This window comes from Oncorhynchus clarkii, chromosome 14 (genome assembly GCF_045791955.1).
Source record: "Oncorhynchus clarkii lewisi isolate Uvic-CL-2024 chromosome 14, UVic_Ocla_1.0, whole genome shotgun sequence".
Taxonomy (NCBI): Eukaryota; Metazoa; Chordata; class Actinopteri; order Salmoniformes; family Salmonidae; genus Oncorhynchus; species Oncorhynchus clarkii.
Window position 1 is genome coordinate 39,097,014 of NC_092160.1, and position 26,102 is coordinate 39,123,115.

A 26,102-nucleotide genomic window follows, 5' to 3' on the forward strand; every position below is an offset into this window, starting at 1 on the left:
TCAGGATAGGACCTCTATTCTGAAGCGTCCCAAACAAATTAGTAACCCGGAAGTACTTCGTTATTCTTGCTCGCTTCTCAGCGGTCCTTTTGTTGAGGGCTGGGTGCTATCCAGTTGAAGGTGAAACAAATTGAAATATAACTCGGTGAAATCTAAACCGGTATGAAAAGTCGATAATTAAAGCGTTTTGTTCAAATATTCTTCGGGGAAATCCATTAAAGTTTCCCCCCCAACTTCAATTATTGAGGCATTATCTGGCGCAAGGTTAGCGGGCTAACATTAGCTGATTAAACTAGCACACCTAGTTAACAAGCCTGCTACATTTTTTAAAATATTATTTTAAACGGAAAAATTATCACAGGAATATTATGGCAGAAGCCGATAAATTAAACATCGACTCCATCATACAGCGACTTCTGGAAGGTAAGAACAGCTCTTTTCCCCACTTTTTTTTGTGGTGAACTAGCAACTTCACAGGCTAGCTAGCATCAACGACTAAAGCTCACCGTATGCTTCCCAGTCGAAACAGGTCGCGCATATATTATGACGACATTTTGTGACGTTTTTGTTATTTTTGGTGTAAGCGATTTTTTTCTTTTTCGTCTGATCGAGCAAATTATTTATATTGTAACGACCCTTGGTTTATAAGCGCGGATATCGACTTCCGCTTGAGCATGCTTTTGGGGCACAGTCGATAGCGCGCTGGACTTTGGGCAAGAAGGTCGAGGGTTCGAGGCCTGCTCCCTGCCTGTTTCGTTACAATTACAAATTACAATTTGAAGTTACCACACCCCACCATTGTAAAAAATATTTGGGAAGATATAGTAATGCTTTTATTAATGTCTACCTTTGTTTTTACCATATTTATTATATTCCAGACACCTTAATGCATACTTACAAATGTTATTATGTGAGAAACATTTTTAAAAAATGTCAACATTTTCCTCAAAGTATAATTTTTATTTTTTAAGTTCAAATGTTCTTGAAATGTTCAAACACGTTAACACATGTACTTTTGTCCTTTGACAAAGCATTGAATAAATACATTGTGTATTTATTCTGCTTCTTCTCGGTAGTGCCAATATGGCCGACCGGAGGCTTCTTGGCCTCTCTCATTGGCCTATAGATAGCATATGCACTCCAGGGTTTATATACATTATGTTAGCTTCACATAGTCGGGTTGTGCTAAGAGCAAACCGAACCTAGTATGCAGACACCTTTATCTGGCTAGCTGGATAGGTAGTTGGCTAACCCTTGAACATGACTCTCAGTTACGTTACATTACGTATAATTCATTGGACGAAGGTGTCTTCTTTACAGGGGGTTTTGTTATGAGTCCCAACGCTCATTCTGAACATTAAGACGCATCTCTTGCGGTATGGTTTTGGAAGCATAAGGGCCTTTATATTTCATATTAGAGGTCGACCGATTATGATTTTTAAAAAAAAAAGCTGATACCGATTAATCGGCTTATTTATTTGTAATAATGACAATTACAACAATACTGAATGAACACTTATTTTAACTTAATATAATACATCAATAAAAATCTATTTAGCCTCAAATAAATAATGAAACATGTTAAATTTGGTTTAAATAATGCAAAAACAAAGTTTTTGAGAAGAAAGTGAAAAGTGCAATATGTGCCAAAAAAAGCTAACATTTAAGTTCCTTGCTCAGAACATGAGAACATATGAAAGCTGGTGGTTCCTTTTAACATGAGACTTCAATATTCCAAGGTAAGAGGTTTTAGGTTGTAGTTAATATAGTATTTATAGGACTATTTCTCTCTATACCATTTGTATTTCATTAACCTTTGACTATTGGATGTTCTTATAGGCACTTTAGTATTGCCAGTGTAACAGTATAGCTTCCGTCCCTCTCCTCGCTCCTACCTGGGCTCGAACCAGGAACACATCAACAACAGCCACCCTCGAAGCAGCGTTACCCATGCAGAGCAAGTGGAACAACTACCTCAAGTCTCGAAGCGAGTGACGTTTGAAACGCTATTAGCGTGCACCCCGCTAACTATCTAGCCATTTCACATCGGTTACACCAGCCTAATCTCGGGAGTTGATAGGCTTGAAGTCATAAACAGCGCAACGCTTGAAGCACAACGAAGAGCTGCTGGCAAAACGCACGAAAGTGCTGTTTGAATGAATGCGTACGAGCCTGCTGCTGTCTACCATCGCTCAGACTTCTCTATCAAATATCAAATCATAGTCTTAATTATAACATAATTAACACACAGAAATACGAGCCTTTGGCCATTAATATGGTCTAATCCGGAAACTATCATTTCGAAAACAAAACGTTTATTATTATCGCATATACCCTGACTCTGCGTGCAATGAACGCAAGAGAAGTGAGACAATTTTACCTGGTTAATATTGCCTGCTAACTTGGATTTATTTTAGCTAAATATGCAGGTTTAAAAATATATACTTCTGTGTATTGATTTTAAGAAAGGCATTGATGTTTATGGTTAGGTACACGTTGGAGCAACGACAGTCCTTTTTCCGTGAATGCGCACCGCATCGATTATATGCAATGCAGGACATGCTAGATAACTACACATGGTTGATGATATTACTAGTTTAACTAGTGAATATGATTGATTGTTTTTTACAAGATAAGTTTAATGCTAGCTAGCAACTTACCGTTGCTTCTTACTGCATTCACGTAACAGGTAGGCTCCTCGTGGAGTGCAATGAGTGGCAGGTGTTTAGAGGGTTGGACTAGTTAACTGTAAGGTTGCAAGATTGAATCCCCGAGCTGACAAGGTAAAAATCTGTCATTCTGCCACTGAACAAGTCAGTTAAGAACACGTTCTTATTTTCAATGATAACCCACCCTTCCTAGGCTATCATTGAAAATAAGAACGTGTTCTTAACTGACTTGCCTAGTTAAATAAAGGTGTAAAATAAAACATTTAAAAAAAAAAAAATTGGCCAAATCGGTGTCCAAAAATACCGATTTCCGATTGTTATGAAAATTTGAAATCGGGCCTAATTAACCGGCCATTCCGATTAATCGGTCAACCTCTATTTCATATCAGCAATAATTTTCAGAAAACAAAAGGTTAAATTGATATACGCCTTTTTCTAGGTTAGGGTTATTGTTCCCACACAGCCATATCTTCATGTTAAGCGCTTGTTTATGGAAAACAGACTGAAGACAGACACGACCACCTGTGCTAAATAGCTATCTAGCTTGCTCCGAATACCTTTGTGTAAGCTTAACTTGGGATGTTTAGTCCAGTCGGATGGAGGCACCTATAGCTGTATGGATCTGGGAAAAACCGCTACAGTAAGTGTCTTTTATTTGAAGGATTCCTTCTCACTGATGAAAGATATGTTTCGAAAGCCGGATAGCAAATGAAGTACATTTTTTGTTCAATATTATTACATTTTTTTTGACAAACAATACAAAACGGACAACCTACAGACCTCACCCCTATCCCCAGTACCTGCACTACTCTCCACCACAAATTGCACCATTTTGGTCTTCTCCGTCACCCACGCTCTTTCAATAATTAGATAATGAATCATATTTTTTTATTTTACCTTTATTTAACTAGGCCAGTCAGTTAAGAACAAATTCTTATTTTCAATGACGGCCTAGTAACAGTGGGTTAACTGCCTGTTCAGGGGCAGAACGACAGATTTGTACCTTGTCTGCTCGGGGGTTTGAACTTGCAACCTTCCGGTTACTAGTCCAACGCTCTAACCACTAACCCTATGATTTTTCCATTGTCTTAACAATGGAGGATTGGTTGATTTCCAGTTTAAGTATAATTTATTTCAATATAACTGACGAGAAGAGTATCGTCCAACACATCAGGTACCTTACTGCACCCTCATGACATGTCTTGAAATATGCAGACAGACAGATTAAAAGTACATTTACATTGTAATACTTCTGACAGCAAACTTTCTAACTCCACCCATACCTTTTGGACTTCATAGCATTCCCAGAAGGCATGGATTATTGAGTCATTGTTAGTTTTACACAAAAGACATGACTCTGTCGTTGTGCTATATAATTTGTGAATTTTGTGTCTTGTATAATAAATTCTATACATTTGAACTGGATTAAGCCTACATTTTTGTTAACTGTATTTTTATTAGTTATGTTCCAAAATTCCCCCATCTTGTGCCAATATCAGTTATTATTAAGTATTGGGTTCACTAGTTTCTTTTTTTTCCCTAAGAAGTTGTCAGTTGGATAGGCTCTCTGCAAGTTTTTGTATATCTTACCTATCATATGAATATCCTTTTCGACTCATAGGATTCCCTCAAGATTTTGTCGAGTTGCTTAGATATTCGCGGCTGCTCAAAAGTCAGTTGAAAACAGCTACACAGTTATCTTGCTCCACATGAGGCACAGTGTTGTGTATGAACAAGTATTCACTTTGTCCTTGTCTCCTGTCCAGTGAAGGGCTCCCGACCTGGCAAAAATGTGCAGCTGACGGAGAACGAGATTCGTGGCCTCTGCCTCAAGTCCCGGGAGATCTTCCTCAGCCAGCCAATACTGCTCGAACTCGAGGCGCCACTCAAGATTTGTGGTGAGGCCAAGTTGTCATTTCTGGGGTTGGGAAACGGGTGCCTCAAATGTTGTTCATCAAAGTAGTAGAACTTTGTTAGTTCCAAGAAGGGAAATTGATTAATCATCATCACCATTAACATCAGCTATACAACGTGTAAAGACAGGAGATGGCTCAGGAACAGAAGACATGCTCCTTAGCAATAAGGGAAGAATGTGTAGAAAAGTGAAGTTCTGCCGGCACCATATGTAGACTATGGCAATTAGGAAAACTATTCTCTGTCTGTTTACCAACACTCTACAGAAAGGAATCATTACAATGAACACTGAAAACAATAATACTAGGCCTACTAGCTAATTTAACTGAAGTATTTTGTTGTGGGTGACGGTGCCCAACAGCCTATTTTAGTCCCCTCTCTGTTTTGAACACAAACATCAATACAGTAGTAACAGGAAAATGTTTGTTCAGGTTGTTATCTTGTGACCTTACACACCATGGTCAACTCTGCCCACTCACAGGTGACGTCCACGGTCAGTACTACGACCTGCTGAGACTATTTGAGTACGGAGGCTTCCCTCCGGAGAGCAACTACCTGTTCTTGGGGGACTATGTGGACCGAGGAAAGCAGTCATTGGAGACAATCTGCCTGCTGCTGGCCTACAAGGTCAAATACCCAGAGAACTTCTTTCTGCTGAGGGGCAACCACGAGTGTGCCTCCATCAACAGAATATACGGCTTCTACGATGAGTGTGAGTTGTTGGGGCTTGGACAGATGCATAACACAGACAGACATGATAAAAAACACGATAGAGCACCTGCATCCACATGAGGCTTCATAAATGAGCATAACAGTCATGGGCACACACACAGTAAATGCATATAAAAAATAATGTGAGTACATAAGGATAATTGTAAGCACTACAGCATGAGCGGTATTCTGACTTCTCCATCAGGATTGGGTGGTATATCGTATTTGGAAATAGCCACGGCGTGTTTTTATTATTATTATTTTTACCGTTGAAGCTATTTATTTGAAGTTTTTCCATAAATGTTTATATTTGTAGCTACTTTTTAAGGAAATACCTGCAGTCAACTTTGCAATGCGTTAGGGGATAAAGCAGATCGCTTTCGTCATTTCACCAGTAACATTAACTTACATTATGAACAGTTGAGCCATTCACGTGTTTGTAAATACAGTGGTTCTTTCTTTAAAAGTTGCAAGTTTATGCTTTGACCGTTTGTGGTAGATGGTGGCATTCTGTCATTGCACCACACTATCACAAGGGGAGTTAGAACGCTGAACTATCGGTAGCCTAAACTGTGGTAATTAATGGAGGCGTTTTCAGTCTGAGTCTCTCCTCTGCTGCTAGAGTCCTGTATCAGGTGGTCCTGGAGTTAAGAGAGAACTTGGGGGAATTTCACTTGACATGTGGACTGGTGATTTTACAGAAAATGGGCACGGTGTTCTTTTGGTTTCTCTCCCTCTTAAAAACAGAAATAAATCATTCTAAATAACAAACTGGGTTTATTTACAAATTAGTAAGAATGTCTCACCCCATGTTCAAGAAATTCCGTAAAGTTCATAGAAACATGTCAAACAATGTTTATATTCCATCCTCAGGTTGTTTTTTACCCTAAATGATCTATAATATTTTGACCGGACAATAACGTTGTCAATATAAAAGGTAAACAAGAAATGCACATGCGCCTGAAAAAGCTCTGCGACGCGTTAGGATCCACTCGTTCAGACTGGTCTTACTCCCTCATTTATAAGAATACAAGCCTGAAACGATTTCTAAAGACTGTTGACATCTAGTGGAAGGCATAGGAACTGCAAATGGAGTCCTAAGTCAATGGATACTGTAATGGCATTGAATAGAAAACTACAAAACCACAAAAAAAACTACTTCCTGAATGGATTTTTCTCAGGTTTTCGCCTGCTAAATCAGTTCTGTTATACTCAGACACTATTTTAACAGTTTTGGAAACTTTAGAGTGTTTTCTATCCAAATTAAATCTATGTATATCATATCTTCTGGGCCCGAGTAGCAGGCCGTTTAATTTGGGCATGCTTTTCATCCAAAATTCCAAATGCTGCCCCCTACCCTAGAGAGGTTAAAGACCAAAATTGGTTAAAGAAAATTGTAATAAATTTAAATGTATAGCACCGTCTCTTGTGCATGTCGTTTTCCTTTCATAATGCATCCTTATTTACAAAGCTATTAATTTTATTAACCCTGCATTATAATTATATAAAAGCCCCTTATGGCAAATCTGGTCTGTGAGAATATCTAACGAAAAATTCCCCTTTGTATATTAATTTAGAATCCTCTAAATGCAACTTTTGGCGGAGAGTCGCATCATTGGCAGAGTGTCAAGATGGAGGCACAATCCATGCCAGGCAAACATGCAGATGTTTATTTCAACTACATTTTAGTTGCAAGACATTCGATCGGGTTTAAATCAGGAGATCTACAATGTGAGATGAAAAAAAAAATGTTTAGATACAGTGGGGCAAAAAAGTATTTAGTCAGCCACCAATTGTGCAAGTTCTCCCACTTAAAAAGATGAGAGGCCTGTAATTTTCATCATAGGTACATTTCACCTATGACAGACAAAATGAGGGGGAAAAATCCAGAAAATCACATTGTAGGATTTTTAATGAATTTATTTGCAAATTATGGTGGAAAATAAGTATTTGGTCAATAACAAAAGTTTATATCAATACTTTGTTATATACCCTTTGTTGGCAATGACAGAGGTCAAACATTTTCTGTAAGTCTTCAAGGTTTTCACACACTGTTGGTGTGGGGCTGTTGCTGGGGAACACGGACTTTCAACTCACTCCAAAGATTTTCTATGGGGTTGAGATCTGGAGACTGGCGAACCTTGAAATGCTTCTTACGAAGCCACTCCTTTGATGCCCGGGTGGTGAAAGACCCAGCCACGTTTCATCTTCAATGCCCTTGCTGATGGAAGGAGGATTTCACTCAAGATCTCACGATACATGGCCCCATCCATTCTTTCCTTTACACAGATCAGTCGTCCTGGTCCCTTTGCAGAAAAACAGCCCCAAAGCATGATGTTTCCACCCCCATGTGGGGGCTTCACAGTAGGTATGGTGTTCTTTGGATGCAACTCAGCATTCTTTGTCCTCCAAACACGACGAGTTGAGTTTTTACCAAAAAGTTATATTTTGATTTCATCTGACCATATGACATTCTCCCAATCTTCTTCTGGATCATCCAAATGCTCTCTAGCAAACTTCAGACGGCCCTGGACATGTACTGGCTTAAGCAGGGGGACACGTCTGGCACTGCAGGATTTGAGTCCCTGGCGGCGTAGTGTGTTACTGATGGTCCCAGCTCTCTGCAGGTCATTCACTAGGTCCCCCCGTGTGGTTCTGGGATTTTTGCTCACCGTTCTTGTGATAATTTTGACCCCACGGGTGAGATCTTGCGTGGAGCCCCAGATCGAGGGAGATTATCAGTGGACTTATATGTCTTCCATTTCCTAATAATTGCTCCCACAGTTGATTTCTTCAAACCAAGCTGCTTACCTATTGCAGATTCAGTCTTCCCAGCCTGGTGCAGGTCTACAATTTTGTTTCTGGTCTTGACCATAGTGGAGTTTGGAGTGTGACTGTTTGAGGTTGTGGACAGGTGTCTTTTATACTGATAACAAGTTCAAACAGGTGCCATTAATACAGGTAACGAGTGGAGGACAGAAGAGCCTCTTAAAGAAGAAGTTACAGGTCTGTGAGAGCCAGAAATCTTGCTTGTTTGTAGGTGACCAAATACTTATTTTCCACCATAATTTGCAAATAAATTCATAAAAAATCCTACAATATGATTTTCTGGATTTTATTTTCTCATTTTGTCTGTCATAGTTGAAGTGTACCTATGATGAAAATTACTGGCCTCTCTCATCTTTTTAAGTGGGAGAACTTGCACAATTGGTGGCTGACTAAATACTTTTTTCCCCACTGTATACTGTAGGCCTACCGTAGATGACATGAGTCTAGCTAGTGTTGAGTAATGTGCAGTTAAAAGTGTTGGTCTTTTATGTATTTTTATTTAACCTTAATTTTACTACATAAATATCTACTTACTCTGCTGGCATGTTGAACCAGTTTATGCCCTCATTTGCAATGCAAACTAAAACAAATTACTATGAGAATGAATGGAAGAGGCAGGTGGAAGAGGGAAAAAGTAAGCAACTTCTGTCGGCCCTGGAGGCCTTTTGAAAACGTGTTTTCTTCACAAGGGCTATTAGCAGGACAATAGACGCAATGTGGTCCCAAAAAAACCTCTCTGACATAGGGTCCAGCATATCTATTAATGATGTCATTGAATGTCTCGCCAGCTTTGATCCATGCCTTGGCTGGCACTACGCAAAGTTCTTTGTCAAATGAATCATTGGGTCAACTACAGAACAGTACAAAACAAGAGTACAAACACATGGTTAATGTTAAATAAATAAAAATATAAAACATAAAAATGTCTTACAAAAGAGCCTTTCCATATGTCCACTCAAGTTTCTTCAACTGTCTTCTGACTGTGATTAGAGTGATGCTTTTGCCAATCGCTTATCATCTTCAACCATCAGTGAGTCCAACCCCAGCTAGCACACTGGATCTGGGCCAATTCTGGCTGAGAGTCAGGGCACTCAGATTGAGCTCAGGCCGATTCCGGTGTGAGTTATCTGGCCCAAATGTGTTAGTTGGTGCTTGGGCCGATTGTGGCTACTCTCTGGCATATGATTACATGGGCTGCTTTATATAATTAGCATTTCATAATAAATTTTCTGTGATCATAAAATAAACATTTTAAATTAAATTGTTTAATAGTCCTGTTTTAGTAGTATTTTAGTATTTTGATACTTTGATCAACACAACATTTTGTGGATGGGGCCTCCTGTGTGGCGCAGCAGTCTAAGACACTGCATCGCAGTGCAATCTGTGTAGCTACAGATGCTGGTTCGATACCCGTGCTGGCTGTGACCGGGAGACCCATGAGACGACGCACAATTGGCCCAGTGTTGTCCGGGTTAGGGGAGGGTTTGGCCGGCTGGGATGTCCATGTCTCATCGCGCTGTAGCGACTCCTGTGGCACGCCAGACGCGTGCACTCTGATACGGTCAGCAGGTGGACATGTTTCTTCTGACACATTGGTGTGGCTGGCTTCTGGGTTAAGCGTGCATTGTGTCAAGAAGCAGTGCTGCTTGGCGGGGTTGTGTTTCATGGACGCACGGCTCGCAACCTTCGCCTCTCCCGAGGCCGTGTGATGGGATAAGACAATTGACTCTTACCGAGTCCACCAAATCCATTGTCTGGATGGATCCATAACAAATTACTATTGGAATAAATATCACTGAATGACAGAAATATTGGAATAAAGTAGGCTAGTGAAGGCAACAAATTGTTGCTTACTGGAACACCCAAAGTCATCCAATTGTTATAATAGGATTTGAAGCAATAGCTTAGCATGTGGTCAACTATTTCAGCTGCGTTTCGCGCTGCTCTGAGACAAGCAAGACTACTTAATAAACATATACATTTTTAAACGGTATTTTATCAAATTCAATGATTTGTCCTCTTGTAAAGTGTAGCCTAAAGGCCAAAATGGGCGAACTTGCAATGTATTCATTCGATGCTTAATTACTCTAAAACCACACTTGTGGAAAAACAAAATGCCTCCAGCTGTCCATCCCTACTGTAAATAAAAACACAATATCTATCTAAGGGGCTTTTATATAATTATAATGCAGGGTTAATAATAATGATGATGATGATCGTTGGATAACAGATCACAATATTAAAAACTTTCACATGCATTCATTAATTAAATCTCTTTAGCCGACATGTTGCAGTTCATCTGATGAAGGGGCACATGGGCCTATTTATATAATGAATATGAAATCGGAGGGAAGGAATTATAAAATAATAAAGCATTAGACCTCTCACTAATGGTGTCAGTCATACAAAAGTTATATTTAAATCCGAACTGGTTGGAAATTATGAAAGTACATGGCCATAAAGGCCAGATAATTTTTCAAGCTGTTCAAACATTCATAAATAACCAGCAGGGTTAAATAATATAAACAGTGGTTATAGAGGGTGCAACCGGTCAGGCTTTTCATAGCCGAGCATTCAGAGGTTGAGAGAGGTTGACTGACTGACTGCATATGGACAGGGGTCGCGTTTTATATTGTTATAGTGTTTTTTACACACGTTAATGAGCTTACAATGAAAAATCAAGGTATTTTTTTGCACATGCTGTATATAGATTTTGTTCTACTGTATTATTGATTGTATGTTTGTTTATTCCATGTGTTACTCTGTTGTATGTGTCGAACTGCTTTGCTTTCTTGGCCAGGTCGCAGTTGCAAATGAGAACTTGTTCTCAACTAGCCTACCTGGTTAAATAAAGGTGGGAGGAAAACATTCTAATGTTTATTATAGAAAGAATGTAGCCAGCTACCTTTCCTAATTTTTTGCTTAAAGTTAATCTTGCATTTTACTGGAGAAAAGTAGACTGGCTACACCAAAAAAAAGTAGCTACACATCAGTCAGAGCGCTGTTTACTGATAGAACGCTCGTTCGTGCATACTCATTCGAGTAGAGAAGGGCAACTGAAGGACAGAATTGATGCAGAGCAGAAATTACAATAAGAAGCATTTTAGATCTGCGTTTACAAAAAGCCGCAAAATATTTCTTATTTGATATCTTTTCCTATGTGGAAAACAAAGAATTCTGTGTTAACGCTACACCTAAGTTTAACTTGCTAGTTATCTAAGTGGCTGAATTAATAAGATGACAAGGTATCATATTGTATTAGCTTTTGGCCGTGTTTGAGAAAACTCATCCAAAGGGCTTTGACATCTGTGCAGCTGCCACTGCTCTCTTGATTTTCCTTGTTTTTTCTCAGCCTGTGGCCTCCTCCCCCATCTTCTCCAAGTAGAGCAGTCAGGCCCATTGCCCTAGCGACTCCACACAGACACAGTGTGTACACATGCTGCTCCAGAGCCAGTACTGTACTGTTCTTCCTCCAGACAAGCATGCGTCAAAAATGTGTTCATTTGCACAATGTCTCTCGTTCACATTCGCTTGTAAAGTTCCAAACTCACCAAAAATGACATTAGGTAGCACCTACCTAATGTATGTATAACTTTGTGAGCTGGATGGCCTGTCTTTGCACTTCGTGGGCTTTTCTTTGTGTGTACTAAGCTGATAATAACGTAAATCCCGGGATGAGAGAAGAACAGTATGACAATATGAAAATCTGGATGCTGCCCAACCCTATTCTCCATACACTTAACTTGAATTTTCATGGTTAGGCATCGGATCTTGCCACACGGATCTCAAGTCGTCCCATATCTTCAGTATATAGAATAAATGTATTAACAATTCTGAACTCTTATGCACCCAATGCCATAATGACTTTAATTCAACTTGTCTGATAAAATAAAACATTATTAAATAAAAGTTGCGCAAACGAGCTGAACTCTTGAGTTTTTGTGAGAAAACATTAAAGCAAAGACTAGGTTAATTAGCTTTGAAGATCAGGGTTCAGTTTTGACGGGTGGAACACATTACAAAACATTTCGATAGAAATGCATTTTGTATAACAGAAATTATTTTATGTCATGAAGAATTGGGCATCGTCATCTCTATTCATTACGTTGCAATTCCCAACATTCTGAACTGTTCATTTTACTGAATACACCCTAGATTAATTTAGATATTGCCCCTTGTAGGTAAGAGGCGGTACAATATCAAGCTGTGGAAGACCTTCACCGACTGCTTCAACTGCCTGCCTGTGGCGGCCATCGTTGACGAGAAGATATTTTGTTGTCATGGAGGTATGAAGTTGTAGTATTTATCAAATGGCTCCTCTGCACACATTTCCGGTTGATTTTGAAATACCCTTGTGTCCTTGTCATAATGTGCCATGTGATCTCCCATTGCAACTGTAGAATATCAACTGCGTAGAAAGAGTGAAAGGAAAAACTCAGCTGAGAGAGAGAAATTACATATTTTGGATAGGGCTGGGCTGTAGGCTGTAGTTTTTGTCATTCAGACCATGACAGATGAGCTTTAGGCAGACTGAGAAATGGACATCACCGAGATTAGTTCCATTATCGTAAAGGGTATTCTTTTTAATGATCTTTTAGGTGGTTGTAATTGAAAATAAATATTAAAAATATATATTATACAAGCTTTACACCCAAGCTATCTCTCGTGCGACAGTCTATACCTCATAACATTTTTTTAAAATCCTCCCATCCCCCAGGCCTGTCCCCTGATCTCCAGTCTATGGAGCAGGTGCGGCGGGTGATGCGGCCCACGGACGTGCCTGACCAGGGCCTGCTATGCGACCTGCTGTGGGCAGACCCGGACAAGGATGTGCTGGGCTGGGGAGAGAATGACCGTGGCGTCTCCTTCACCTTTGGCGCCGACGTGGTCACCAAGTTCCTCCACAAGCACGACATGGACCTCATCTGCAGGGCCCACCAGGTCAGTGACTACCGAGGGGGAAGAGGTAGGGTTTAGGGAGCAGAAAGATCCCGGGCAGGTATACTGTTTTTATTTAACCTTTATTTATACAGGTAAGTCAATTAAGAACAGCTTCTTATTTGATGACATGTTAGAATGCCAGCAGCATGCCAGCAGCATACCACCCTGCATCCCACTGCTGGCTTGTTTCTGAAGCTAAGCAGGGTTGGTCCTAGTTGGTCTCTGGATGGGAGACCAGATGCTGCTTGAAGTGGTGATGGAGGGCCAGTAGGAGGCACCCTTTCCTCTGGTCTAAAAAATATATCCCAATGCCCCAGGGCAGTGATTGGGGACATTGCCCTGTGTAGGGTGTCGTCTTTCGGAAGGGACATTTAACAGGTGTCCTGACTCTCTGTGGTCACTAAAGATCCCATGGCACTTGTCCGGTAAAAACACTGGTGTCCTGGCAAAATTTCAAATTGAGCTTGAAGACTGGGTCAACACACGGAGAGTAGACGGCCGAGGTGTTTCAACTGAGGCTATTCAATTCCGACACCGAAGGAGATGACTTCAGTGGTTTCAGTGCACAGGAGGAGGAAGATAGTTTTATTTTTGTTACAAGCCGTGTTTCGTTTAAAAGCCTTTATTTTTGTTACAAGCCGTGTTTCGTTTAAAAGCCTTTATTTTTGTTACAAGCCGTGTTTCGTTTAAAGGCTGTGTAAAGTTCATTTGTTTCAATGTACCGGTAGGCACCTGCGACTTATAGACATGTGCGGCTAATTTATGTACAAAATACATATTTTTTTAAAAATCAGTGGGTGCGGCTTATATTCAGGGGCGCTTAATAGTCCAGAAATTACGGTAAGTCATTTTAGAAGCTTGCCGTATGCATTACTTACCAACAGCTGCAATTCCCAATAAAACATCACATTTTAATTTTTATTTTCATTGCTAAGTCTAACACATCATGAATCCTAGTCAAAGTTTTGTAGTTCAGAGTGAAATATTTATTTTGTTTCATAGCGCTAGTTTCTCACCCTGGCTTTAGCAGCTGGGGGAGCATGCCTGCCCAGGCAAGTCCAGGGGGGTTGCCTAGCAACACATGCCTTGAAAGGGAAGCAACCTCAGCGCAACAAATTCCCATGATTCTATGCTAGATTAGGACCGAACAATTAGTGTGACAGCTAAAATAGCTTAGAAAAAATATGATTTCAGCTAATAGGGAGAAATATCTAACAAAATAACTACATTATGCATTCACTGATCATATCATAAACTCTTTACTTATAATTAGTGTTGCACGGTATACCAGTACCACGGTAATATTACAGTACCAAAACGTCATGATGCTTATGATACTAACATTTTAGAATACCGTAGTGCTGTTTCTAAAAAATACTACCAAATTTGTCGCTCCCTCTGATCTAAAGAACCAGCTGGCGCCTGTTATAAAATGTTTATAAAGTCAATTTTATTTATAATTTCAGTTTAAGGAGTTTCTAGCTCAAACAGTAAAAAAAAATATGATACATACTACCAAAGTTACCTTTTTTCTTCCAGCGCGATTTCGCACGCATTTGATATCATTTCACAAACCATGTCACTGGCCGTTTGAAACTAATCCTGTGTTGCTAATTATAGGTTTGTTAACAAATGTTGTTCAGTCATGTTACCTAGCCTGCTAACAACCTTCTAACATTTGATTGGCACAGGAAGAAAGGGAAAGGGTCTGCTACTCATGAGATTCAAAGCTAGGATTCATATAGGCCTAATGTAAGCTTAAACTACAGTTGAAGTCAGAAGTTTACATACACCTTAGCCAAATACATTTTAAACTCAATTTTTCACCACTCCTGACATTTAATCCTAGTAAAAATTGCCTGTCTTAGGTAGGTTAGGATCATCACTTTATTTTAAGAATGTGAAATGTCAGAATAATATTTGAGAGAATTATTTATTTATTTCATCACATTCCCAGTGGGTCAGAAGTTTACATGCACTCAATTAGTATTTGTTAGCATTGCCTTTAAATTGTTTAACTTGGGTGAAACGTTTCAGGTAGCCTTCCACAAGCTTCCCACAATAAGTTGGGTGAATTTTGGCACATTCCTCTCGACAGAGCTGGTGAAACTGAGTCAGGTTTTTAGGCCTCCTTGCTCCCACACGCTTTTTCAGTTCTGCCCACACATTTTCTATTGGATTGAGGTCAGGGCTTTGTGATGGCCACTCCAATACTTTGACTTTGTTGTCCTTAAGCCATTTTGCCACAACTTTGGAAGTATGCATGGGGTCATTGTCCATTTGGAAGACCCATTTGTGACCAAGCTTTCACTGATGTCTTGAGATGTTGCTTCAATATATCCCCATTTTCCTGCCTCATGATGTCATCTATTTTGTGAATAGCCTCAGTCCCTCCTGCAGCAAAGCACCCCCACAGCATGATGCTGCCACCCCGTGCTTCACGGTTGGGATGGTGTTCTTTGGCTTGCCAGCTTCCCCCTTTTCCTCCAAACATAACGATGGTCATAATGTTGCAAACCGTAGTCTGGCTTTTTTTATGGTGGTTTTGGAGCAGTGGCTTTCTCCTTGCTGAGCAGCCTTTCAGGTTATGCCGATATAGGACTCGTTTCTACTGTGGATATAGATACTTTTGTACCTGTTTCCTCCAGCATCTTTGCTGTTGTTCTGGGATTGATTTGCACTTTTCGCACCGAAGTATGTTCCTCTCTAGGAGACAGAACTAGTATCCTTCCAGAGCGGTATGATGGCTGCGTGGTCCTATGGTGTTTATACTATTGTTTGTACAGATGAAAGTGGTACCTTCAGGCGTTTGGAAATTGAACCAGACTTGTGGAGGTCTGGAAAAATTACTTGTCATGCACAAAGTAGATGTCCTAACCGACTTGCCAAAACTATAGTTTGTTAACAAGAAATTTGTGGAGTGGTTGAAAAACAATTTTTAATGACTTTTAATGACCTAAATGTATGTAAACTTCCGACTTCAACTGTGTATACAAAATCTATTTTTGCTTCTCCTTTAGATTCTGTTTGGTGCCTAACGTTTTTAAAGTTGGGTGCAGTGTGTGTATATGTTTGTGGGAGAGAGTGATGTGTCTCTTTATGAGGCATAAAGATCATTATGCATGTACAGTATATTCCTTCCTCCCATTCTTCCAGCCAAATCACAGGTAGGCTTTGCAAATATGAGCAAATCAAACATTCTACGCACTAATAAAGTGAACAGTGTGAAGTCAATATGTGTTGTATTGAGTAGAAGTGGGAATATCAGTGACAGTTTTTTTGCGCAGCACATCTGCATAACGGTTAGAAAACGGGCACAAGCATTCAGAGCAAACAGGGCGCTAGTCCACTCTGAATTCCCCGATTACACCCCGTGGTATTGTGATACTTGGCCTGTTTTGTGACGCCACATATATTGGAAATGTGGGTGGGTACATTTGTGGATGAAAATCCAACTAATGAAACATGCTCAATTTGGTTTAAATGCAAAAACAGTGTTGGAGAAGAAAGTAAAAGTGCAATATGTGCCTTGTAAAAAAGCTAATGTTTAAGTTCCTTGCTCAGAACATGTGAAAGCTGGTGGTTCAATATTCCCAGTAAAGAAATATTAGGTTGCAGTTATTATAGGAATTATGACGCGTCGACTATTTTTCTCTATACCATTTGTATTTTATTTTTCATTTGACTATTTATGTTCTAATAGGCACTTCAGTATTGCCAGCCTAATCTCAGAAGTTGATAGGCTTGAAGTCAATAACAGCGCTATGATAAAGCATTGCTAAGAGCTGCTGACAAACGCAGTAAAGTTTGAATTAATGCTTACGAGCCTGCTGCTGCCTACCACCGAAAAAATGCAGATTACCGTTTGTTGTGAAAACTTGAAATTGGCCCTAATTAATCGGCCATGCCAATTAATCGGTCGACCTCTAGTATGTTTGGTTAAAGGTGTGGATCTTATCTTACACCTTTAACACAACAGTAGGTTTACTACCCGGCTCAGCCTTTACTACCCGGTCCGGCCTTAAACCAGTTTAGTGGTTTTGTTTGTGATATGAATAAATTACTTCCCTCTAGTACAAGCTCTATGTGGTTTGAAAGTGAATAAGCCTAGAATGCCTTGCACACTTGTCCACAGTGTTACAAAGCTAAAGGAGGAAGGATAAAGCTACCTTGGTTCCTTAAAATCACAACAATCCCTGTTAACCCATTCCAAACCGGGATTGGTTTTGCAATGGAAAACAAAAACTAGCATTTATTGGTCAATTTCAGATTGTACCTCCTCATTTCACTCCATTTCATACCGGTTCGTGCCTACTGAACACAGCCCTACTTCGTTCCTCAGGTGGTTGAGGATGGCTACGAGTTCTTTGCGAAGAGGCAGCTAGTGACACTGTTCTCAGCCCCCAACTACTGCGGCGAGTTTGACAACGCCGGAGCCATGATGAGCGTGGACGAGACCCTCATGTGCTCCTTCCAGGTAAAGGGATATCACTAAAATAACTTTCTAATCTTTAAGTTTTGGTAATGTGTTGAGGACGTTGTCTGCGTGTCCTTTCTTTTGTCTGTAATGGTACTTGTCTGTATTAGCTGGTGTAAACAGATTTCCCCTTTTTGGGATCAATATAGTACTATTTTAAAACTGCACTAATGTTTTTATAGTATTATATAGTTAGCATGTATTATAGGGTTTTCTTGATTTTGAATGCAAGTCTCTTATTTGTTTGTTCTCAAACCTTCCCAGATCCTGAAGCCTGCAGACAAGAAGCTGTTCTATGGGGGTGGAGGGGGCATGGGCTCCGGACGTCCTGTCACCCCCCCCAGGAAAGCCAAGAAGTGAAATGACTCGCCCCTCCCTCAGCCTCCACCTGCACTCCCACCATGTTTGCCCTCTCTACCTCTCTTTCCTCTCTTTCACCAAACAGCCAGAAATCAAACCAGTACCCAGGGCTTTTTCCTTTTTTTATCGTAAGAAAAACATGTAATGCTATGAATTGTCTATGAGTGGGTGTTTGAGAGAACGAGACATGGAATGCGTGTGTTTCCGTCTGCAAGCAAACATTAAGTGTGTGCGTGTGTGTGCATTATGTGCGAAAATTTGAGAGATTTGTACTATCCCCTTCTCTTACCACTTTGCCCCATTGAAAGGATGGAACCACAGTGTCGTTCTGTACAGTAATTGTGACTGATAAAAGCTGGGTTCGGGAGACAGCTGACCAGATGAATTTAGCAGCAAACTTGTGCAAACAGATGGTGTGTTTGTGCAAAGGGGGATTAGTTTGTTTTTTCCCTGTCCCCTGTACTGTAAAATATCAAACAGATGTGTATGTGCCGTGTGACTACTCCCGCTTCAAGAAAGACATTTGAATATCCTCGAGCAGGAGAGGTTAAATGTGTCAATTGTCTCAAAGGAAAGCAAGCATGCCCTCCACTCGCACACACATACAATGACCCTTTTCACAGATTCATAGGAGCCAGAGCTGTAAAAACCACACAATTTAGGTTTGTACAGATTTGATTACTTGAAAGAGATTTTTTGTGAATTCGTTTTGTAGTCTCATCAAGTTGACCAATAAAGCAAGAATCTGAATGAAGTTCTTCATTCATTGCTTGTCTTGTCTTTGCTAACCACTGCAGTTTGTTGTCATATTAAAAGGAATGATACCCTTATCCCCCTCTTTTTTTGTACTGTGGCTTTCTGGCTCTAATGTTTCAGGTCGGCAAACCCTTCTGGGGGCTTCATAATTTAAATCCCATTTCTTAATCCTCATTCTATACCAACCTAAATTGATTTTGAAACTGACATGGACTAGTGCTTTTGTTATGAAATCCAGTTTAGTTATATATATATATATATATATATATATATATATTTTTTTTTTTAAGAACTCCTGCACACACTACCTCTACATGTTTTTTTTATTGTGGCGACGTTTTGTTCAGGGACCTTTTTATGACAGTCAGCTTTGGGGCTGTAATTCTCTGCGCCTCAAATGAGAGAAGCATGGCGCCGCGTGTTCACATTTCGCCATGAAATACCTTCCAATAGCTTAGTCACATATCAACCAACAAAGTGTTGTCTATTTGCTGTCCATAGGGTGGCGCTCTGAGTTGCCACACTGAAGTGGGCTGAGGTAGAATGTAGTCACGTGAGGGGTCATTGGACTTTCATATGGTCAACGTTTCTCATTGGTTAACCACCCCAGTAAGGGTTATTGTCAATGAATGGCTTACGGCAGAATCTCAAGTAATACTATTAACTCATTAATGAACAACAGAACGCATTACTTGATGCTGTAGAATTTGACTTTTCGCTTGCTATACCCCTGCATGAAGCTTCTGCCGCAAAGAAATGACTAGGTGCAAATGTCATTTAAGTAATTCAATAATATTGATCCCATGTTGCCGGGTGGACTCGTGCAAAAAAAATGTGGATCACTCTCGCACTCCATTCTATATATAAAAAAAAATATCACATTTCTCTCCTGTATCTCCCAGTCTCTGTTTTCATTCGTCTTGCTGTCATCAACACTCGTCCTTCAAGGCGCTCTGTCCATCAATATGCCTTCCTTTCACAACCCCAATAAGGTGAGGGGTGAAGGAAGTAGCAGTGTTAAGTTTAGACCTAAAAATGCATCATATGACCATGCTCTATGATCATTGCTCTGTGAAAAACGGGATGTCTACTCAAACCTTTCCCTATAGTTTCCCTGTACTATAATTTCCCTGTACTGTACTTTTCTATTCTTGGCCACATCAATTCCTGCAGTGTCCTTCCCTAGCATGCGCCATTTGCAATTACAGATAGTCATTTGAAGAATGAAGAAAGAAGAAAGAAGTTCAAGAGAGTAGGTTACGAATGCACATACAGTACCAGCCAAATGTTTGGACACACCTACTCATTCAAGGGTTTTTCTTTATTTTGACTATTTCCTACATTGTAGAACAATAGTGAATACATCAACATGATGAAATGACAACCAAAAAAGTGTTAAATAGATTTTAGATTCTTCAAAGTAACCACCCCACTGCCTTGATGACAGCTTTGCACACGCTTAGCATTCTCTCAACCAGCTTCACCTGGAATTCTTTTCCATCTGATGCAGCACTCCATCACTCTCCTTAGTCAAATTTAGCCCTTACAGAACCTGGAGGTGTTTTGGGTCATTAACCTGTTGAAAAACAAATGATAGTCCCACTAAGTGCAAACCAGATGGGATGGCGTATCGCTGCAGAATACTCTGGTAGCCATGCTGGTTAAGTGTGCCTTCAATTCTAAGTAAATCACAGACAGTGTCACAGTAAAGCACCATCACACCACATGCTTCATGGTGGGAACCACACATGCAGAGATCATCCGTTCACCTACTCTGCGTCTCACAAAGACAGCGTTTGGAACCAAAAATCGCACATTTTGATTCATCAGACCAAAGGACAGATTTCCACCGATCTAATTTACATTGCTCGTCTTTTTCTTATTGGTGTCCTTTATAAGTGGTTTCTTTGCAGCAATTCGACCATCATCACGCAGTCTCCTCTAAACAGTTGATGTTGAGAAGTGTCTGCATTTATTTGGGCTGCAATTTCTGAGGCTGGTAACTCTAATGAACTTATTCTCTTCAGCAGAGGCGATTCTGGGTCTTCCTTTCCTGTGGCGGTACTCATGAGAGCCAGTTTCATCATAGCGCTTGATGGTTTTTGCGACTGCACTTGAAGACACTTTAAAAGTTCTTGAAATGTTCTGTATTGACTGACCTTCATGTCTTAAAGTAATGGTGGACTGTTGTTTCTCTTTGCTTATTTGAGCTGTTCTTGCCATAATATGGACTTGCACTTTTACCAATTAGACCATTCTGTGCTTCAAACTTTGTGGGAACAGTTTGGTGAAAGCCCTTTCCTGTTTCAGCATGACAATGCCCCCGTGCACAAAGCAGAGGTCCATACAGAAATGGTTTGTCGAGATCGGTGTGGAAAAACTTGACTGGCCTGCACAGAGCCCTGACCTCAACCCCATCAAACATCTTTGGGATGATTTGGAAGCAGACTGCGAGCCAGGCCTAATCGCCCAACATCAGCGCCTGACCTCACTAATGCTCTTGTGGCTGAAGTTCTGGCAGCAATGTTCTAACATCTAGTGGAAAGCCTTCCTAGAAGAGTGGAGGCTGTTATAGCAGCAAAAGGGGGACGAACTCCATATTATTTCCCATGATTTTGGAATGATATGTTCGACAAGCTGTTGTCCACATACTTTTTGTCATGTAGTTACCTCAATTGCTGCCACACTTATTGCGCCATGAATGGAAAAGTCAAATGCTAATGCCTATTCAAATCTGACAAGCTAGCAAAACGAATGACACTATGTCAGAAACAAGGAGGCCTCTTTTGCTCCCATCCAACAGGGCTCGTTTTCCTGTCGGCTCCCATGAGTCTTGTGCGTGGGATATCCCTAAGTGAAAGGAATGGTGTGAACAACCATGTACTGCTGAATGCCCTTTACGACAAGTAAAGGCCCCAGCATGATGCAGGGAAAAGTCCTAAAATGGCCCCCGACATCTAAAGGTCCCCACTAATGCGTAAAAGTATGACTTATGGAACTAAACCTTATGGAACTGCATTCCCGAAATAAAATGACACTGGGTGCTATGCCCAATTGCATGGTGTCACCTGGGCTATTTATATCCAGTGAGTCATTCTGACTACATAGAGACTCAGCTGCCACTTCTATTCTTACTGTATCTAATGCTGTAACAAGTAACCCTGCTAATACCAACGGTATAGCTACTTTATCTATAGCCTTGACCGTGTACTACTAGTTAACGCAGCGCTGTCAATACCTCAACACAGCAACCTTCATGTTTTTCATTCATTTCATTGCTAACACTGAATTTGCAGAACAAATCGGTCTTAAGGCCTGCACAGAAGGCATTTGCTTCATACGACAGCTAATTAACGTTACGCTAACTACAGAACTTGGCCAGAGTTAAAGCTATGTACATTCCTTTCTCTGTGGATAGGCTCTGAAGTATTTTGGAATTGTGCACATGTTGTAAACAGGCGTTTTGTCCCTATTGGTTTTCAATACATATTGAGTTATGTCACTGTATGAACTTATCAGTGACTGGGCCAAGGGAACTGGGTGGTATCTCACAAACAGGATCCATGAAGCAGACCTTTGATGAACACCCAGTGAATAATTGAGTTTATGAAGAAAGACCAAATGTACATGTTATCTCAAAGTTTAAGGGATAGTTCAGCCAAATTACAAAGTTAATGTTCCCCAATTAGCATTCAAATATTTCATGCCCATTTCAATGCGGACGTTAGTGGTTGGTGGCAGTGTTAGTTTATAAATCCTTAAGAGTCTATTGACGCGTCTCATTCTACCGCATCCGCCTATGTCGGCCTTCCGCATCTGCGGTGGAAGGTGGCTGAGCTACAGTGGTGTTTGTCAGACCATGAGACATCCTGAAAATGTCTGCAGCGTCCAAACTATTATGATCACTCTATGATGTTCTCAGTTTTGCTCAAAGACCCCCACAAGTGTCACGGGACTCTTCTGAAGGTAACCCATACAAACTAATGGAAGTATGGAGGTAGTTTTGTGCCAACAAAAATAAGGGGTTGTGTCCCCCCCCAAAAAAGCTACATTTTTCTGTTCTTTCCTAGATGTAGGACAGACACTTCAAAACCTTATTCCTTATGATTCATTTTTGGACTGTCTTTTTTGCCACTTATGAATGTGTTATTCAATGTGTTTCTAAGGGCTATAGTAGTAAATGCCAAATTCTATATAATTCAACTTTTTTTAATACCTAAAGGGGTCCTAAAAATCAAATAGCTAAATGATACATGGTATGACCATCTTAAAACAATTCCATATGTTAGCTGAGTTACTTGCGCCTCCATAGCTCTGACATTTTGAGTTAGTGGAAGTTTAACTGTGCAAGTCAGCAGGAACAGGCTGCGTTCATGTTTCATAAGTTAGCTACCCACACAGCTGCAACACTGCGATAGTTATCACTCGCACAGAACCGGGACGCATATAGGATCTGGGGGTGGGGGGTTAAGGCAGCACATGGCGATCTTTCAGGCTGGCATGACGGTGTGGCACGTTAGCGCTGCTGTTGGAGTGGCAGGAAGGGGTGTTGTGGGTGTCCCGGGGTGCCTGGGTTACACCACCCCAAGTTATCACAGGCAGCACAGAGGGTACTGACTGACACTGCACCCATAGACAGAGATCAGCAAGAGTGAGGGAGGGAGGGAGGTAGGGAGTGAGAGCGAGAGAGCAAGAGAGAGAGAGCAAGCGAGGATATTGAGTTAAATGTCACTGCGCTACCCTGAGGGAGACACTGACAGGCCGACCCTTTTCACAGCCCCCAAATCTCAGAGGTCAGGCAGGCCATACAACAGCTGAGAGGACCCAGCCTGGCTGAAGAGGGGAGGAGGGGGGGGGATGAAGGAGAGGAGAGGGGTGGTGAGAGACATTGGCAGAGGAAAAGAAGCATAAAATGTGTCATAAAAATGTCAGGGGACACCGAAGGAAAATTAATTCAAGGCTGAGAATAAAATAAGTGCCTGTACAGCTATCATTTGTTTTTGGTTGATATACATGTATGGTCGGGACGTTTGACATGTGTACTGTACACATTGAAGTTATCAAGAGTATGTGTCTTGCCACTTGTTCTGTACGCTAATGTAATGCCTATGAAATAGTTGAAGTCAAGGCTATCTTTATTCAGAACACAGATATGGCGTTTAAAAGAAAACATATGTATCAAGCCTTATAATATTTTGTTTGTGACCGTGTGTCAATTATTGTATGCATGCATACATAGAGTGCATCACGTTTTAATTTGCTCATCTATCACTTATTCCCAAATCAACCCCTTGGCACTTGTGTAGATGTGATTTAATTAGATGGGTGTAAGCAATATGGTGGTAGCTCCATCTTGCCCTCTGATAGGCCAGGTGTAGTACTGCCATACTGCAGACATCTATTGAATCCTTTTAAATCAATACAATTGCCTAGAGGGCAGGGCCTGAGGGTTAATTTGGCATTCGGGATATGTATGTGCCCTTCACTACTCACCTACTGTACAATTCATTTTATGGGGCTGCTTTGCCCATCTGCAGGGAGAGGAGACCTAGGTCATAAGGTCAGCTGCAGCTGCCTGGGCATCTGAACTCAAGGCCTGGAAAGCCCATTGCTTCTCAGTATTTGTCGATGTGCCCTTGAGCAAGGCGCTCAACCCTAATTGCTCCTATAACCTGTTGAAGCCAGGGGTTCCCCAACCCTAATTGCTCCTATAAGTTGCTCTGGATAAGAGCGTCTTTTAAATGTCTCATATGTAAATGTCAAATGAACACTCGAGTCATGGTAGGTGCATTGTTTAAAGCAAATGGTCACCCACAAATCCATAAATTGTTTGTTTAAACCAAATGAGAGTTCAAGAAATGTCCCTCCATTGTACTACATTCGACCGAGACTTAACCACAGACCCACGAGTAAGGCAAACGGGAGCAAATGGAATCGTTTCCTCCTGAAGTGTCTTAATCAATGAACCATGACCATAGGTGGTGCCCGAGAGGACCGCTTGTCAGGTTATTCATCAGGGATGAATGACAACTTCTGTTTCTCTCTAGAAGAAACCCCGTAACAGCCTTTAGGTCAGGAGGTGTCCATTTAAAATGAGCTAATAAACCAGTGGGGAAGACAACAGTTTTTTATTGAGTATTAGATTTAGAGAAATATCTGGACTTGCATGGTGTCATCAAACTGGGTTACTGGGTTTTTTTTATCTATAAAACTGGCCACCGTTTTCTCTTACAAGTGAAGTAAGAAAAACAACCATACTCTGAGAATATTTCAAACTTGAAGTGAGATACATTACAGAACTGATTGAAAGTGCATAAATCTAAATGATCAATGACCCTTTGACCAATGACATATGATACTTCCATAAAGTCCAAGTAATGCACCAGTTAACCACTGACCTAATTCCTAGAGATTTATGTCTTTGACTTTCAAAGTCCATTTTTGGTAGCTTTAATATTCTATGCCACTATCTTTTCTCTTTAAAATACATTTTACCTGGGTCTTCTCTTTTGTTTCTCGTCAGTCGGCAGGCATTAACCGAATCAATGCTTTGGTTCTGCCACAAGAAGACATTGTACAGTTGCTGCATGAGTGTCGATTTCGGGGATCAACTGTCACACATCTACTTAATCTGCGTCATATCTCCCAACTGCCTTTCCCTCCTTCCCCTCCCCTCTCTCCACGGCGGGGTTCTCTCTACTGAGCGATAGTAAGATATACCTGCTCTCCTCTCCTGCTGCCCCACCAGTCATTCCTTTAACTCATACTCTAACGCCTTTCTTCTTTTATTCCCTCACTCCTTTTCTCTGCCCTTCTATTCACTCTCACTCCCCTTCTTTTGTTCTTTCTCTTTGTTCTTCTCATTTGCTCTCACATTCTAACACACTGTGTTACTCCATGCTTCCCAAGGTCCCCCAGGCCTCAAATGGTATGCAAATGGTATGCTTCTCATCATCTCTCTCATCTGTCCAGCAAGTCTTTTGATACTTGTTTAATGAAAGGAAAAGAGGTGCAGTGAGATAATTACGATGATAAATGCCCCCCAACATTGCCCAACAGAAGTGGGCATAACCACATAACTGTGGTTTGAGCTATCTGTTCGGTTCCATGTGAACCCCCATGCATCAATGTACCACCCTGGTTGCCTAGGCTTCGATGTCACTGCGCTCCGCTAATGCTTGTACTAAGTTAACCTTCCACCACCTCTCTCTATCCATCTCGCTCTCTTGCACTCTTTCTCTGTCTCGGCCCCCTTCCTCAGCAGAAACCAGTTGAGCCGTCACTCAATGTTTCCCCTCCTCCCCCTGCAAGATCTTCTGTCTCACTCTCTCACCTTCTCCCCTATCCTTATTCCACTGACCATGCATGTTCCAAAAACAGTTCTTATTCCATGGTACACCCCCCCACACACCCCCTTCCCCCCTCCTTCCCCAGGCCAAGTCCAC

At 40.9% G+C, this 26,102-nt stretch overlaps 1 protein-coding gene across 1 annotated transcript; it reads left to right on the plus strand.

Moving 5' to 3' along the window:
- Nucleotides 1-43: 43 nt before the first annotated feature.
- On the plus strand, nucleotides 44-18,655 carry LOC139366590 (serine/threonine-protein phosphatase PP1-gamma catalytic subunit B-like). Its single transcript, XM_071104267.1, has 7 exons — nucleotides 44-423; nucleotides 4,436-4,567; nucleotides 5,065-5,295; nucleotides 12,305-12,409; nucleotides 12,841-13,064; nucleotides 17,407-17,541; nucleotides 17,806-18,655. Exons 1-7 carry the CDS (start codon nucleotides 369-371, stop codon nucleotides 17,899-17,901), a joined length of 978 nt encoding a protein of 325 aa, XP_070960368.1. The 5' UTR covers nucleotides 44-368; the 3' UTR covers nucleotides 17,902-18,655.
- Nucleotides 18,656-26,102: the final 7,447 nt, after the last annotated feature.